General features: G+C 36.8%; 1 protein-coding gene across 1 annotated transcript in view; it reads left to right on the top strand.

Moving 5' to 3' along the window:
- LEPR (leptin receptor) overlaps window positions 1-15,351 on the top strand; it is a 64,113-nt gene that overhangs the window by 35,320 nt on the left and 13,442 nt on the right. Inside the window, exons 7-15 of the mRNA XM_028142370.2 lie at window positions 2,363-2,653; window positions 2,796-2,913; window positions 3,752-3,951; window positions 6,363-6,511; window positions 7,520-7,679; window positions 7,800-7,882; window positions 10,782-10,998; window positions 11,494-11,676; window positions 13,469-13,564. Coding sequence (XP_027998171.1) covers window positions 2,363-2,653; window positions 2,796-2,913; window positions 3,752-3,951; window positions 6,363-6,511; window positions 7,520-7,679; window positions 7,800-7,882; window positions 10,782-10,998; window positions 11,494-11,676; window positions 13,469-13,564 — 1,497 coding nt within the window. The remainder of the gene's footprint in view (window positions 1-2,362; window positions 2,654-2,795; window positions 2,914-3,751; window positions 3,952-6,362; window positions 6,512-7,519; window positions 7,680-7,799; window positions 7,883-10,781; window positions 10,999-11,493; window positions 11,677-13,468; window positions 13,565-15,351) is intronic.

The raw sequence follows: 15,351 nt of genomic DNA on the forward strand, positions 1-15,351 counted from the left end.
ACCTTTATTAACTGCATTCTTGTTGCTGCCAAAGAAGAGGATAAATAGATATTAGCTGGCTTCTACATTTCACATGTGGCAGCTTTTATAACCAGTTAGAGAAAATATTTTCCCCATAAAAAATTTAGGTAATCTACTCCAAGAATTTAAAAAATCTATTTTCCATTATTAAAAAAGCATATTTTCAAATAACTTTATCTAAAATGTTTTGCTATATATTCTTTTGAGTAATTCACTAATATTTATCAATAATATTTCCTCTTTTAATAAAATTCATTAATGTAAACTCTGAAAGGGTATTGCTACTTGGCCATGAGAAGAAAATAATTTTTGTTTTCTTATTTTAAAAATTAAATATTGCATAGTATCTCATATGAGAATAAAATACATATTTATATTATTATTTTTTTAAAAAATATATTTTTATTGATTTCAGAGAGGAAGGGAGAGGGAGAGAGAGATAGAAACATCAATGATCAGAGAGAATCATTGATTGGCTGCCTCCTACATGACATCCACTGGGGATCAAACCCACAACCTGGGCATGTGCCCTTGGCCAGAATCAAACCTGGGACCTGCAGGCTGACGCTCTATCCACTGAGCCAAACCTGCTAGGATCATATTCACATTATTTCAAAAGTAAATATTCAACATTTCCCTCATCAATTTCAATACATTTTTTTAATGTAAATTTTACAGATTGTTAGGTTTTTAATAAATTATCTTTCTTATTTTAAGCTAGCATTTTAGAACTTAATAATGCCAAAATACTTTGACTTTAATCTGACTTCCCAGTTAAGCCATAATTATATGCATTCGATTTTGAAGTGAAATGTTTTGTGTTTTTATTACCTTTAAAACAAAAAGCTTCAACTTAATTTTTTAAAGTTCATTTGTAATCTTTTGAAAAATGGATTATTCAGAGTCTTTTGAAGCAGCTCAGTAACGAGATGTGGAGCACATGGAAGGTAGGTTAATGGTCTCTCAGGTCCCTGCTAGGTACTTGTGTGCAGTAAGTAATGTACTATGAGGTTTGAATGCCACTCCACACTAGTTTATAAACCTAATGCACTGGCTTCTGTTCAGTACTTTCATGCTAGTATGTTTTTTCCTGTTTATGTCTAACTGCCAATGTCTGGTGTAGATTGTAAATATACTAGTAAAGATATTGGAGTTTAGCATTCTATTGCAGAAAACTTAAAAACCAATGAAGTGTTTTCGATTTTGTTTTTTGGGATAAACCAGAAAGTGTTATGTAAGAAAACAGATATTCATATTTTATCAGCAGAAAATGGGTTACCTTAAATATACTGATTTTTAATGCACTCTGACAGAAATAATTTCTTCCTTTGTTAACAGTTGTTCACTTTTATTCTATTTCTAATTAAAAATATAGACAAACTATGTTTCCAACCACAGGGGACTGAAAAAGTAGTATGGAATAGTGTATAGGCATTAAAAATAATATTTTAGAAAAATTTGGGTTCCCTTTGTTTTCAAATACAGGAGACTGGCATAAAATAACTCAAAATGATGCTACAGAGCAGTAATATACAAACCTGCTTTGTATATTGGTGCATTAATTTTACATTTCCTAACTAGTTTTCTTATTTAAAGCTTATTTCTATACCTTTCCTGCTAATTTGAAATTTTCATATATCTAAATGAGACAATAGTCCACCCTTTTTTTTGGGGGGGGAGGGGTGTTATCTTACAGAAATTTAAGAACTCACCCTAAGCTTCACTGATTCTTAAAGCAAAGTCTCATGGAAGACAAGTCATTGTGGAATTAGACTACATTTCACTTTCGTTAAATTTCTACCTGTCGCTTAGCAAGTGACCATTACTCATGAAATCATATCTTATATAATAAAAGGCTAATATGCAAATTGTCCCCTCGGGAGTTCAAATGGGAGACTGGGAGTTTGATCGCTTGCTATGATGTGCGCTGACCACCAGGGGGCAGTGCGGAACATGGCAGATGACCAGCGGTGGTGGTGGCAGTGGGGTACTGAGGGAGTGAGGGAAGGAAGAGGCAGGGAGGTGGGGAACCTGATCATCCCTGATCACTGGCCAGGCCTAGGGATCCTACCTGTGCACGAATTTTGTGCACCAGGCCTCTAGTATTATAATAAAACTGAAGATATTTATTGAAGGTCAAGTATTTGAGAATGGGAGTGCTTGGGATCCTAAATAGCTGTACACAAATAGGCAGTTACAGTTATGCAGTCTCTTAGCACACTTGTTTTGTTTTTGGCAGTGTCATCCCTGAATGCTTTTATGAATCTTTTTTACGTAGTAAATTATTTACACAATCTTTTCTTTCTTCATCTGATTTTCTACCTTTCTTCCCTCATTACAGATGTCATATACTTTCCACCTAAAATTCTGACAAGTGTTGGGTCTAATGTTTCTTTTCACTGCATCTACAAAAATGAAAACAAGATTGTTTCTTCAAAAAATATTGTTTGGTGGATGAATTTAGCTGAGAAAATTCCTGAAACCCAGTATAACATTGTGGGGGACCATGTTAGCAAAGTTACTCTTCCCAGTTTGAGTGCAACCAGACCGCGAGGCAAGTTCACCTACGATGCCGTGTACTGCTGCAACGAGTATGAGTGCCACCATCGCTATGCTGAATTGTATGTGGTTGGTAAGCACACTGAGGTTTTCTTCCTTTTGTTCCACAAGATAAATTTATCTTATGGACCCTGTATTAGAGTCTCATTTATTTTCATTAAGCATTTTTTTTGGTATTTTTGCTATATATTAATATTTTTATGTGTTTTAAATAGATGTCAATATCAATATATTATGCGAAACTGATGGGTACTTAACTAAAATGACTTGCAGATGGTCAACTAATGCAATCCAATCACTCGCGGGGAGTACTTTGCAATTGAGGTATCATAGGTATGTGTTCTTTTTGCTGTTTTTATTTTTGTGTGGATATGTTGAGATAAAAATTTCCTGCAGAAATATCGCCATCACGGTATTCTTGTAGATTTTCTTCTTGAAAGAGGATAGTAGAATATACTTCATCAGAAAACAGTAACTGTTACTTTTAGCCATTTTAATGCCATATTAAAAGCAAATAGTGGCTGAAGGGCTATTTCAAAGAAGAGGAGAAATGCTTTGTATGTTTTGAGGCAGGGTGTTGATAGGGGCTCAGTTATAAAAAATTATTTTCTTCTCTGAGAAGATGAATGATATTCTTGACTATATGATTCACATGCAAATCAAGAACTGTTATCTTCAAAATTATACTGCTTTGAACTAGAAAATAGTCGGACGCTGTAATTACTATCGACTGTTTTCAGTTTGTTGTAGAATTTAATTTGTATTGAAAGTGTAAGGAAATTATTTTCCTTCCCATCTCAGGGATGCCCACTGCTGCTTTTGGCCTATAGTTTTAAAATGGTATTACATAGGTATAATATCCGCTTAGCTTTCAAAGTGTTAATATCTTCTCTCTCTAACTGGGTCATTATCTCCTTGTTAGAGCAATGCCATTTAATTTATTTGCATTCCCACTTAGTGTCTAATGAAATATTTAATAAGGGTTACTGTCTGTTTTTATGGAAAGTCAAGATTGTGATGTAGCTGGGAATTCTAAAATACCTATTTTAATAAGGACAACTATTTTCAGATGAAGCAAAAACGGTACCTTTTAAACAGCAAAGCAGAATTCTCAAATCTTACTGCTTTCATCAATGTTGTATATTAATGGACTATTTTCATATCTTTCAAGGAGAAGCCTTTATTGTTCTGATGTTCCATCTATTCATTCCACCTCTGAACCCAAAGATTGCCATTTGCAGAGAGATGGTTTTTATGAATGCATATTTCAGCCAATCTTTCTATTGTCCGGCTACACAATGTGGATAAGGATCAATCATTCTCTGGGATCATTGGATTCTCCTCCAACATGTGTTGTTCCTGATTCCATCGGTAAGTTAAATTGTTGTGTGTCTTCATTTTTACTAGCAGATTTGGTTTTAGGTTGATTCAGGGCAGTTGTTGTATTTTACTATTTTCTGATCATATTAGATTTAAATATTTTTTCTGCTTACAGTGAAATTGAGAAGACAATCAGCATTTGAAAGTTTTACTATATTTATTTTATTTTAAAATTTTTGTAGCACAATTTCTTTAGCAATAGGAATATTTTCAGCATACTATTTGATGAGTGAAATTTAATAATCCTATATAATAAAAGGCTAATGTGCAAATCGACTGAACAACGGAACAATCGGTTGCTATGCTGCACACTGACCACCAGGGAGCAGACACTCAATGCAGGAGTTGCCCCCTGGTGGTCAGTGTGCTCCCATGGGGGATCGCCACTCAGCCAAAAGCTGGGCTCATTGCTGGTGAGTGCAGTGGCGGTGGCAGGAGCCTCTCATGCCTCAGCGGCAACACTAAGGATGTCTGACTGATGGCTTAGGCCATCAGACATCCCCCGAGGGCTCCCAGACTGCGAGAGGGCACAGGTCAGGCAGAGGGACCCCCAATTGCATAATAGTATCTATACTAATAAAAGAGTAAGATGCAAATTGACCGCACCTTCGCGATGCCCACCAGCCAATCAGGAGTGATTATGCAAATTAACCCAATAAAGATGGTGGGTTAATTTGCATATGCAGGAGCCAAGTGGCCAGGGTCGGGACGCTTGTGTCGTTGCCATGGCGACAACGCAGGTGTTCTGCACCGCCCCAGCCACACTGGGCCTCTGGGCAGCATGGGAAGGCGGGAAGGCGGCTCCAGGCCAGAGCGAAAAGGCGGCTCTGGCCAGAGCGCAGGCGGTGCCGGCAGCCAGGGGAAGGAAGGCCCATTCTTGCATGAATCTTCATGCATCAGGCCTCTAGTTATAAATAATGCACTACTTTGTATTTTTCTCCCAATGTACTTATGGAAACATTTGGAGTTTTTAAATCTCAAAGTTTAATTTAGGTATTCTGATGGGTGTTGTAATCTGAATAGTAATAACTCAAGGCTTTAATTTATGAAGCTGTGTATGGAGCAGCATTCACAATAGCTAAAGTCAAGTGAAGAAGAGAAAATAGATAAGGAATGATGACATTCATGATAAAATTTTAAATACTCTTTTCAAAAGACATTTTGATTTCAAAGGATTAAGAGGGTGCTGGGAATATTTGATATATCCCTCTAGTATTATTACTGTGGAATCTTTGAGAAATGATCCATTTATGATTGTGCAACAGAGATAAACGAATACATTCCAGAGCTCTGTACTATTTGGTTGGGAAAAATGCCAAAAATCACCATTTGATTCATTCATTATACTTTCAAATAATTAGTACGCATCAGAGTTAAAACCTGCATTTTGTTAAATAGAAGGTAAATTCATAATGTTTAGATTTCTTTTTCCACATAAAGTCACATTGTTGTGCTTGGGCATTGGGGCTTTTGGTTTCCCAATATGTTGAGTTGGCACATTGTCTTTTTCTATTTAAAAAAATGTTCTTGCCATTCTAGTCACCTTTGCCTCCATTTCTGTCCCCTGGGAGGTCAATGGGGGACGGGGGGAAAGGAGACATATGTACTACTATTTGTAATACCTTAAACAATAAAATAAAATTAAAAAAGAAAAACATCTAAAGGAGATTAAAAATGGCAGCAGAGTAAGTGGATGCTGCATGGTCATGCTCCCAGGAACAAACTGGAATTACAACTAAAATACAGAAAAACTTCCCGAATAATCAACAGAAAACTTGCAGGAAAGAACCCTGACACCCGAGAACTGAAAGTGGAGACCGTATAGAAACTGATTTATTTTGTATATTGTAAAAAAAAATGATTAATTAAAAAAATACAGCTAAAAAAAAAAGCCTGTTTTTCATAGATTTTAGAGAGCCAAGTCTAAAGATTTTAGAGAGCCAACTCTGCAAGACTACCTCTGACCTTGACCCAGAAATGCTTACTAATAGATAGTAGGAGAAGAGTTTGAAATTCACACATGTGGAAATGGATGCAGTGTGTATTTTTTTGCCTTTAATTAAAGCTCTACATGGAACAGAGTTTGCTCTTGATGTTTATCCTGTGTTCAGTATGGTATCTTCTGCATGCAGAGCCAAGGGCTCAATTTCTAATCAGGTCTTACTATAAACAGAGTGACATGGACAATGTATTGATTTTTAAAGAATCAACCTATTTGCAAAATAATCCCTTTTGTATTTATTACATAAAGTTGTAGGGGAGCAAATGAGATAAAGGATGTGACATTTTTGAAAAAGAGATACTGCTTTATAAATATAAGGTATGGAGATTATAACATCATAAGAATGGTTTTTTAAACATCATTACTGTTACATATACTGTTGTTTTTTTTTAATTTCTAGTGAAACCATTGCCTCCATCCAGTGTGAAAGCAGAAATTACTGCAAAAGTTGGATTGTTGAACATATCTTGGAAAAAGCCAATGTTTCCAGAGAATGATCTTCAGTTCCAGATTCGTTATGGCTTAAATGGAAAAGAAATACAGTGGAAGGTAACTTTTATCTAGAAATTTCTTTAGCTTGCTTCACTAAATCTTATTTCCGACTATTTTAATAATTTTATTTCATAAAACTTATTTTGTTGTCATAAAATTTATTTAGTATATCCTCTGTATTCTGTAGCTATTTTTGTTACAGTGATCTAAGTTTAACCCTTTAAAGAAATAAAATTTCCCACAATCTATCATTTCCAAAAGTGAGCTTTTATCATTGGTCCCATAAAATGTTTCTTTAAAAAAGCTTGCATGGTTAAATAAGTTTAGGAAACCCTGCATTACTGTATATTTCTAGTTTAAAGTCATAGTTTATTACATATTAAAGGTTAGGAAAGGTCCTGCATTAAAGAAACGTTTATTTGTGAATTTACATCACCCTATGCTTCTCAAACTTATTTTACCAATAAACCCCTTTTCCTCCAACATCTAATAATATTCTTTAGTACACGTATTCAATGAAATACATTTTGGAAGAAGCTGCTTTTATCAAATAACCAGAATCATACCCAGAGTTGCAAGTGTGCATATGATGACTTGTGGTGTCAGTTTTCTGATGGCAGCCTGCAAAGACTTCCAAACATCATTAGGTCATGATGATTGTAACTGAAATGAGTGTGATCCTTTACCTGCTTATTGAGGAGATTGAATATCAGAGATCCTCTACAGCAGGCCCATTAACTACTCGGTTAAAATTCTTAATAGTTTTTATGGTTAGACGCTTAGTGGACAGAGATGTGTAATAATAGGCTTAAGAGAACGATTGGGAATCGAGGCTGCAAGTGACCCAGTCCCAATCTGGTTACAACAAGGGGACTAAGAGAGTCCTTAACCTGAAGGAACTCATGATCCAAGCCTGATATGAGTATTTCCAAAGCCAGAAGACATGAAGTCAGTTCACTCTTCAATTTGGAATAGTGGTAAGGTTTAAAATAAAATGTACTTCAGGGCCCTATAGCCACCTATGTGTTAGTCATGATCAATCTAATGCGTTGACTTATGTTACAGATGTATGAGGTATATGATGCAAAATCAAAATCTGTCAGTCTCCCGGTGCCAGATCTGTGTGCAGTCTACGCTGCTCAGGTGCGCTGTAAGAGGCTGGATGGACTGGGATATTGGAGTAATTGGAGTATTCCAGCCTACACAGTGGTCACGGATATAAAAGGTCTGTATAGATTTTGTAAACGTGTCTTAAAAATGCATAAATGTGTGTTTCAAATTCTACGATTGAAAAGTATTACTTCTGAGAACACACGTACAACTTGGGCTCCTTGTTGTTTTGCAGTTCCTGTCAGAGGACCTGAATTTTGGAGAATAATTCATGAAGACAGTACAAAAAAGGAAAGAAATGTCACTTTACTTTGGAAAGTATTTCTGCTTTTTTATGTTATTCTTCATTGTTCATAATTTCTGCAATCCCATATTTCATTTCCATTTTGAGAGATGATCACAGATAGCTAAGATCCCTAGTGGAGGGTATGTTAGGAGACTTTAGTTCTATTCTCAGCTTAAGGTATTATAGTTATGTCAGTACTATTTTGGCAAAGTCACCTGAATTCTTTAGCCTCATCCGCATAAAATTAGGATTGCACCAGATGTCATCTAATGTCCCTTCAAGTCCAAGAATTCTATTTATATTTAATCCTAAACAAAGTAGATTCCTTCTTCATATGCCTCAAGGACATCTAAAACAAGAGATATTCTTTTTGCATGATGACATATAAACAGTGGATATTTCCATAAACAGTGGATATTCAGCCTAACAATTTTCAAAACATTCTCTCTACCATATGAATTTGTATCTGAAGTGAATGAATTATTTTTTTGTCACAATTTTGGGGAAACACAAACATTCAGTCCACAGCAAACATTATCTGTCATTAGGGAATTACAAATTCCAAGTGTGTAGAAATACCACTACATACTTCTTAGAATGGTTAAAATAAAACAACAACAACAATGGACAATAAATTGCTGGCAAGGGTGCAAGGCAACAGGAAGTTTTATTCTTTGCTGGTGGGACTGCAAAGTGGAAGATAGTTTGGTAGTTTCTTACAAAGTTAAACATAGTGTTACCATATGATCTGGCATTATACTATTAGCTATTTACCCAGCTGATTTGAAAACTTGTCTTCACCTAAAAATTTGCACATACACGTTCATAGTAGCTTTATTCATCCTCAAACTGGAAGCAACCAAGATATTCTTCCATAGATGAATAGATAAACTATGGTACTTCCATCCAGTGGAATGTTATTCAGTGATAAAAAGAAATTGCTATAAAGCCACCAAAAGACGTGGATGAATCTTAAATGCATGTAGCTAAGTGGTAGAAGCCCATCTGAAAGGGCTACATAATGATTCCACATACATGACATTCTGGAAAAGGCCTAACTGTAGAGAAGATAGAAAGATTGGTGGTTTCTAGGGGTTTGGCTGATGAAGAAAAGTTTGAATAGGTAAAGCACAAGGGATTGTTTATGGTGGTTAAACTATTCTGTAGATTGCCATGGTGGGTACATAGTATGATGAGTACATATGCATTAGTCAAAACCCATAGAGAGCACACCTTAATGTATGCAAATTAAAAATAAATCACTTAGGGGGTTGGAGGATCCCGGGATGGAATCCAGACTGAGACAAAAGAATCTAACTGTATTACAAGTGTATGCAAAACCTCACTGAAGGAGGTGGGAGAAGAAAGTGCAGGCCTAAAAAACTTCGTAAATACATGGATTCTTAAAACTAAGGCAAAAGAAGTGGCACTATGCACTGCGTTCTATTTGATAATGTTAATTATTATGGGTTAACAATTCTTGTACTACTATACATGTAAACTGGAATTGAGTAATCAAGGAAATGGGTGTGGATGATGGGACCCAGGTTATAGAGAATCTAGGGACAGAAGATTGGAATGATCCATTTGGTGAGGGGTTAGAGTTGGAGACATCAGTATGAGCTTCTGTTTAGCTTAATATGGCTACAGATGGATTCATTTAGAAGTATTTATAGATATGAATATTAGTATACACACATATATTATCATGATTTGCAAGCTGCGAGGGCCTTGAGGTAACAGCACTCCAGTGACAAGGAGCATACTCAGATTTGTTTCTAATACCATTCTCCAAAGAAAGGAACTAAAGTTCCTTGAAAAATGGCTGGTTTGGGACTGGGGCAGGAAATCCACAAGATGAGTCTAGAGCAGCTTCATAGTACCAAAAAGTAAGGAAGTTTACCATCATTTCTAATGGATGTTTACAAAAGTAAATATTTGTATATGAAAACTGACATGGATTTTAAAAAATGAAATGTGAAATTTGCATAACTTTTCAGACATTTCATTCTTGCAGTGGTTGCTGCAAAAATCTCACTCCTCATTTACCCAGATTATTTCAGGCCCTATAGGGATAGATGTATATGTGCTTGTGTTTATTTTTGTCTGATATCTGACGTATAGGAACTGAGTATAGGAACCTCAGTAACAATAAAATAAAATAAAATAAAATAAAATAAAATAAAATAAAATAAAATAAAATAAAATAAAATATAAAAAAAAGAAGAAAGAAAGGAATTGAGCAGGACTGGTCTAGTCTGTTGTAGAGTCAAGCTTTCTGTGGGTTTACAAAGGATTGGCAGCACTTATTCTTACCTGAAACAGGTGAAGGTGGTGGAGGAGTGGTGTATTCTGTAGAGTGGAGGACTAGAATTGGACTAAATCTATATTTTACACTGGAATTGCCAGTGACCTGGTATGGTTTCTTTTCAGCCTTGGACTGAAATTCTGGGGTGTCATGCACACTGTTCTGACAACCTCTGTTACTTGAAGTGGAAACATATCAAGGGAAGGGAAAATGAGTGACAATTTTACTGCGATTAATATATGATGATTAACATTTTTCAGCTTTCTCTGCCAGTCTTTATTTTCTTTAAAATGAGAGTGAAACTTTTTGGTAGAAAAACTTTGTATTCATACTTCATTATCTTCCAATGATTTATTTTATGAATCTTAAGAGAAAAAAAAAAAAAAACCCAGGAGGGGGAAAATAACTTTGCTATGCTCCATACCACCTGACACCTTCACCTAACCTGTGGTCAGAGGCAGACTCTCCCGTCCCCCACCTCCCCATACCTCAGCCTGGACATAGACAGTGCTGCCTCTGGTCTGACCCCTGCCTCCCTATAGAAATGTATAAGAGTTCCATGAGCACAGTTGGTATAAGAGCACTGTAGCCCTTAAACTAATCCAGTTTTATGTTTATTCCAGCCCCTGATGAAAAATGATGCATTGTGCCACGTGAGAAGATATGTAGTAAAGCATCACACTGCCGGCAATGGAACATGGTCAGAAGATGTGGGCAATGACACCAAATTCACTTTCCAATGGACAGAGCAAACACATACTGTGACAGTTCTGGCCGTCAATTCGATTGGTGCCTCTTTTGCAAATTTTAATTTAACGCTTTCATGGCCCATGAGCAAAGGTAATTGAAAAAGTACAGGGTAGTAAACCTGTGCCCTTTTAAATATTTAATCTTTGTAAACGCCTATTCTTCCAAGAAGCCTGTGATTCCCTGAATCTGGAAGTCTCTGTTTTACCTTGATCTCTTCTTTGTCTGAAAAATAGCAAACTAGATGGTACTCTGATGGTCCTGGGGTTTTCATGTGGTAGAACATGGTTGAAGTGATATTATAATGTGAGAATATTCTAATAAATCTAATGCTTTTGGACCAATGGTGTCATAGGTAAATCTGTCTCTCTTTATATGCACAATTACATGTGTTATATGGATTATACATGTGTTATATGGATTATAAATATATGTAATAGTATAACATTTTATATGGATGCAAGTAATTGCTCAGACTTGAAAATGTCTGCCTTCCATTTCTTCTCTCCCTTTCCTGGAGCTTATATGTTCTTCAAGGGTATTAGGAGATTTTCATTTTAAAAATAAATATTTTTCTTTTCTCCTCAGTAAATATCGTGCAGTCACTCAATGCTTATCCTTTAAATAGTAGTTGTGTGATTCTTTCCTGGATGCTATCACTTAGTGATTACAATCTGATATATTTTATTCTTGAGTGGAAAATTCTTAATGAAAACAATGAAATTAAATGGCGTAGAATCCCTTCGTCTGTTAAGAGGTATTATATCCATGGTAAGTTTACTATACTTTAATAAGTTTCTCTTATGGATTAGTATGATACTACAGATTATTAATTCAATTAATAAAGCCAGTTAATTAAATAAAACTTCAAAAATATAAATGACACTACCATCTGAATACTTGTAATTTTATCACCTTACCATAAACATTTAACTCTATTTCATTTGATCCTTTTTCATTTAAATATTTTACACAGTTGTCATCATACCTTGTCATCTACCACTTTCCTTCTGATTTATTCCTTTGATATATCACAAACATGTTTCTATTTTCTCCCCTATCCCTTTGCCTATTATTTTTAATGACCATATTGCATTTTATGCCAAAATCTACTTAAACTGTTTATTTATTTGAGAACTATTTTGATTGCTTTCAGCTTTATCTTTAAACCAATTTGTAATGGCTTTTGATATCTGCTGACAAGTTGTTCTCTTGAATTGTGTACCAACTTACAACTCCACTCACAATGAGTGGAAGTGCCATGCTGAAGGTCTGAGGATCTAGGACCTGGGGACATAACCAGCACAAACTCCCAAAAGTAGACCAGTTGCCCCAGGAGATGATTACAAAGTTTAAGTGCACAATACAGCATCTCCAGCTCTGAGTTAGGTTTAAGTATAGAGAAGCTAAGGAGTGCCATGATCTTATCCTATATAATAAAAGCCTAATATGCTAAGTGTCGGGTCATCCATTTAACCAATCAAAGCGTAATATGCTAATGATATGCTAAGGCCACTCAACTGCTCGCTATGACGTGTGCACTAACCACCAGGGGAAAGACACTCTGACCAGTAGGTTAGCTTGCTGGGGTCCGGCCAATTGGGACTGAGCGAGATGGGCCGGACACGCCCTGGAGACCTCCCGTGGTCCCCAGGCTGGCCAACCTCCTGTGTCCCTCCCTGGCCCCGATCGTGCACCAGTGGGGTCCCTCAGCCTGGCCTGCACCCTCTTGCAATCCAGGATGAGGGACCTACCCCTCTCCCCCGAGTGCACAAATTTGTGCACTGGTCTTCTAGTTATGTAATATCATCCAAAGACTCATACGTTTATTTCAGAGGTCTAGAATTTAGCCTTAGGCTAAATAGAAACAAGTTCTTGATAGAGAACTAAATTAATTTCATTACCACTGTTATCCAGGTGGTTACTCTCAGTGCTATTCATTATATCATGTAGACTTCAGGTTTCAAACAGATTTATCTCTTGTGAAATCATTTTTGTATGTTAATAGCACTTGATAGATTCATTTTGAGCTTTGCTATGGAGATGGCCATCCTTCAGAAATCTAGACTCTTGGATATTGCAAGGAAATTCCTGGTTCCCACCCCCATCTTTTTTAATATAGGATTTCACAAGACTTGAGTCTTCTAGCTGCCTTGGATAGGAAAACTAAGTAGCTAAATTCCTATGTAAAGGGAATATTGCTCACCTTGGAGATACAGGAGAAGAGGTAGAGCATACTGTCCCGCACAGGGAAATAAAACACTTTTATACCCCAAACTTGAACGAAGTGGCTATCACTGGAACATGTCTTTAAAAAATTGCTATCTCCTGTCTCTGGGTAAGATTTTTAAAAAATGTTATTTATAAAATTATTGTCATTACTAAGGGAATTTGGAGTACCTACGTTGTTTTGAAACTCCTTTAATTTTCAGTTTCAACCAATAATAACAACTAATTTTTATGTTTGTAAATATAGGAGGGTCACTTAAAAGCTTTGTATATAGAGTTCACTCATTTATATGAATTCAGTAAGAATGACCCTTTAATATGTTTTTCTCCTCAGATCATTTTATCCCAATTGAGAAGTATCAATTCAGTCTTTACCCAATATTTATGGAAGGAGTGGGGAAACCAAAGATAATTAATAGTTTTACCCAAGGTAAAACTTTTACTTTCAGTTTCTTTTTATACAGATGAATGGTTTCCTAGCAATAATGTTGTCATCTGGTTATTTTCCTGATAAAATAGTGCAAGGGTCCAGCGTCTTATGTGTCTCAGGGTGCATGCAATCAGGGTGTGTGGTTACAAGGTGGTAGTAAGAAAGAGAATAATCAGGCATGGTATTGAATTCTTGTATTGGTAAGTAAAAATTTTAGTCTCAAATTGAGCAAAAAGTTGATGCAAACAAAATAAAGGGAAATACACAGTTATACAATAAAATATATCTTCATAAAGTTAGAAATATATTATTTTTCTGAACATTTCTATATAATGTATATAAATGCACCTTCCCCAAAGAATATGTTTGGGAGCATATATATGTGAGTCCATAAATTTTAATCAGTCTTCTAAAGGAAATATTTTTTCCTCTGAAAATAGGAGAGGTTGTCATAGACTAGGCATCTCATATTTCTGACTCATCTTACCATATTTGACATATTTACATTTTACTATTACTTTTTAAATTGTCTTCAAATCCAAGCACACCAATAATGAAGTTTCCAGAGAGAAACATTTAGCTTGGTTTTAGAATGAAAATAATTGAAAAAAATTCATTAATGAATTATTGAACAAATGAGCATTCTTCTAAGCACTGGGGATTGAACAGTGAACATCATTCTCTAACCTCCAGGACTCCAATGGGAGTGAGAGACAATAAACAAATCATCCTATCTAATAAAAGTGTAATATGCAAATTAACCATCACTCCCCTACACTCACCAGCCACGCCCACCAGCCAATCAGAGCAAGTATGCAGATTAACCCCAACCAAGATGGCTTCGGCCACAGAGAAATGGAGGGAGGCTTGGGTTTCCCTGGCAATGGAGGAAGCCAAGCTTTCCACACACCCTGGCGGGCCCAGGCCTCCACTCAAGGGTACAAAGTTTCAATTATAGAAAGTAAATAAATTCCAACAGAAATGGTGGCAGCCACTGAGCTGGAAGTGCAGGAGGCTTGGGTTGCCCCAGGCGATGGAGGAAGCCAAGCTTCTGCAGTCCTGGCCAGCTCAGGCCTTCACTCCAGGCTATAAAGTTTCAATTATAGAAGATACATAAATTCCAACAGAAATGGCTGCTGCCACGGAGTGAGCAGGAGGCTTGGCTCCACTCCAGGATACAAAGTTTCAATTGTAGAAGATAAATAAATCCCAGATACCAGGGCCTCCACTTGGGTTGCCGGGGAGCATGGCTGGCCTGCAAACCACCACAGGCCCCTCGCCCAGGCCGCCCCATGCCCCAAGGGAACCCCCACCCTGATCCAGGACACCCTTCAGGGAAAACCAGCTGGCCCCCAACCATGCACCAGGCCTCTATCCTACCTAATAATAGACAAATATGCAAATTGACCATACCTCCAACACACCACAAGCCACGCCCACCATCCAATCAGAGCGAGTATGCAAATTAACCCAACCAAGATGGCTACAGCCACAGAGAGCTAGGTTTCCTAGGTAAAAGAGGAAGCCAAGCTTTCCGCCTGCCCTTGCCAGGCCTAAGCCTCCACTCAAGCTACAAAGTTTCAATTATAGAAGGTAAACAAATTCAAACAGAAATGGCGGCAGAATGGAGCTTGAGAGAGCAGGCCAGGGTTGTCCCTGGCAACAGGGGAAGCAAAGCTTTCCGCACACCCTGGCTGGGCTCACTCGCTTAAGGCTACAGAGTTTCAATTATAACCCCAACAGAAATGGCTGCCAGCTGCAGAGGGAGCCCCAGGCTTGGCTCCGCT

This window comes from Eptesicus fuscus, chromosome 9 (assembly GCF_027574615.1).
Source record: "Eptesicus fuscus isolate TK198812 chromosome 9, DD_ASM_mEF_20220401, whole genome shotgun sequence".
In the NCBI taxonomy this organism is placed as follows: domain Eukaryota; kingdom Metazoa; phylum Chordata; class Mammalia; order Chiroptera; family Vespertilionidae; genus Eptesicus; species Eptesicus fuscus.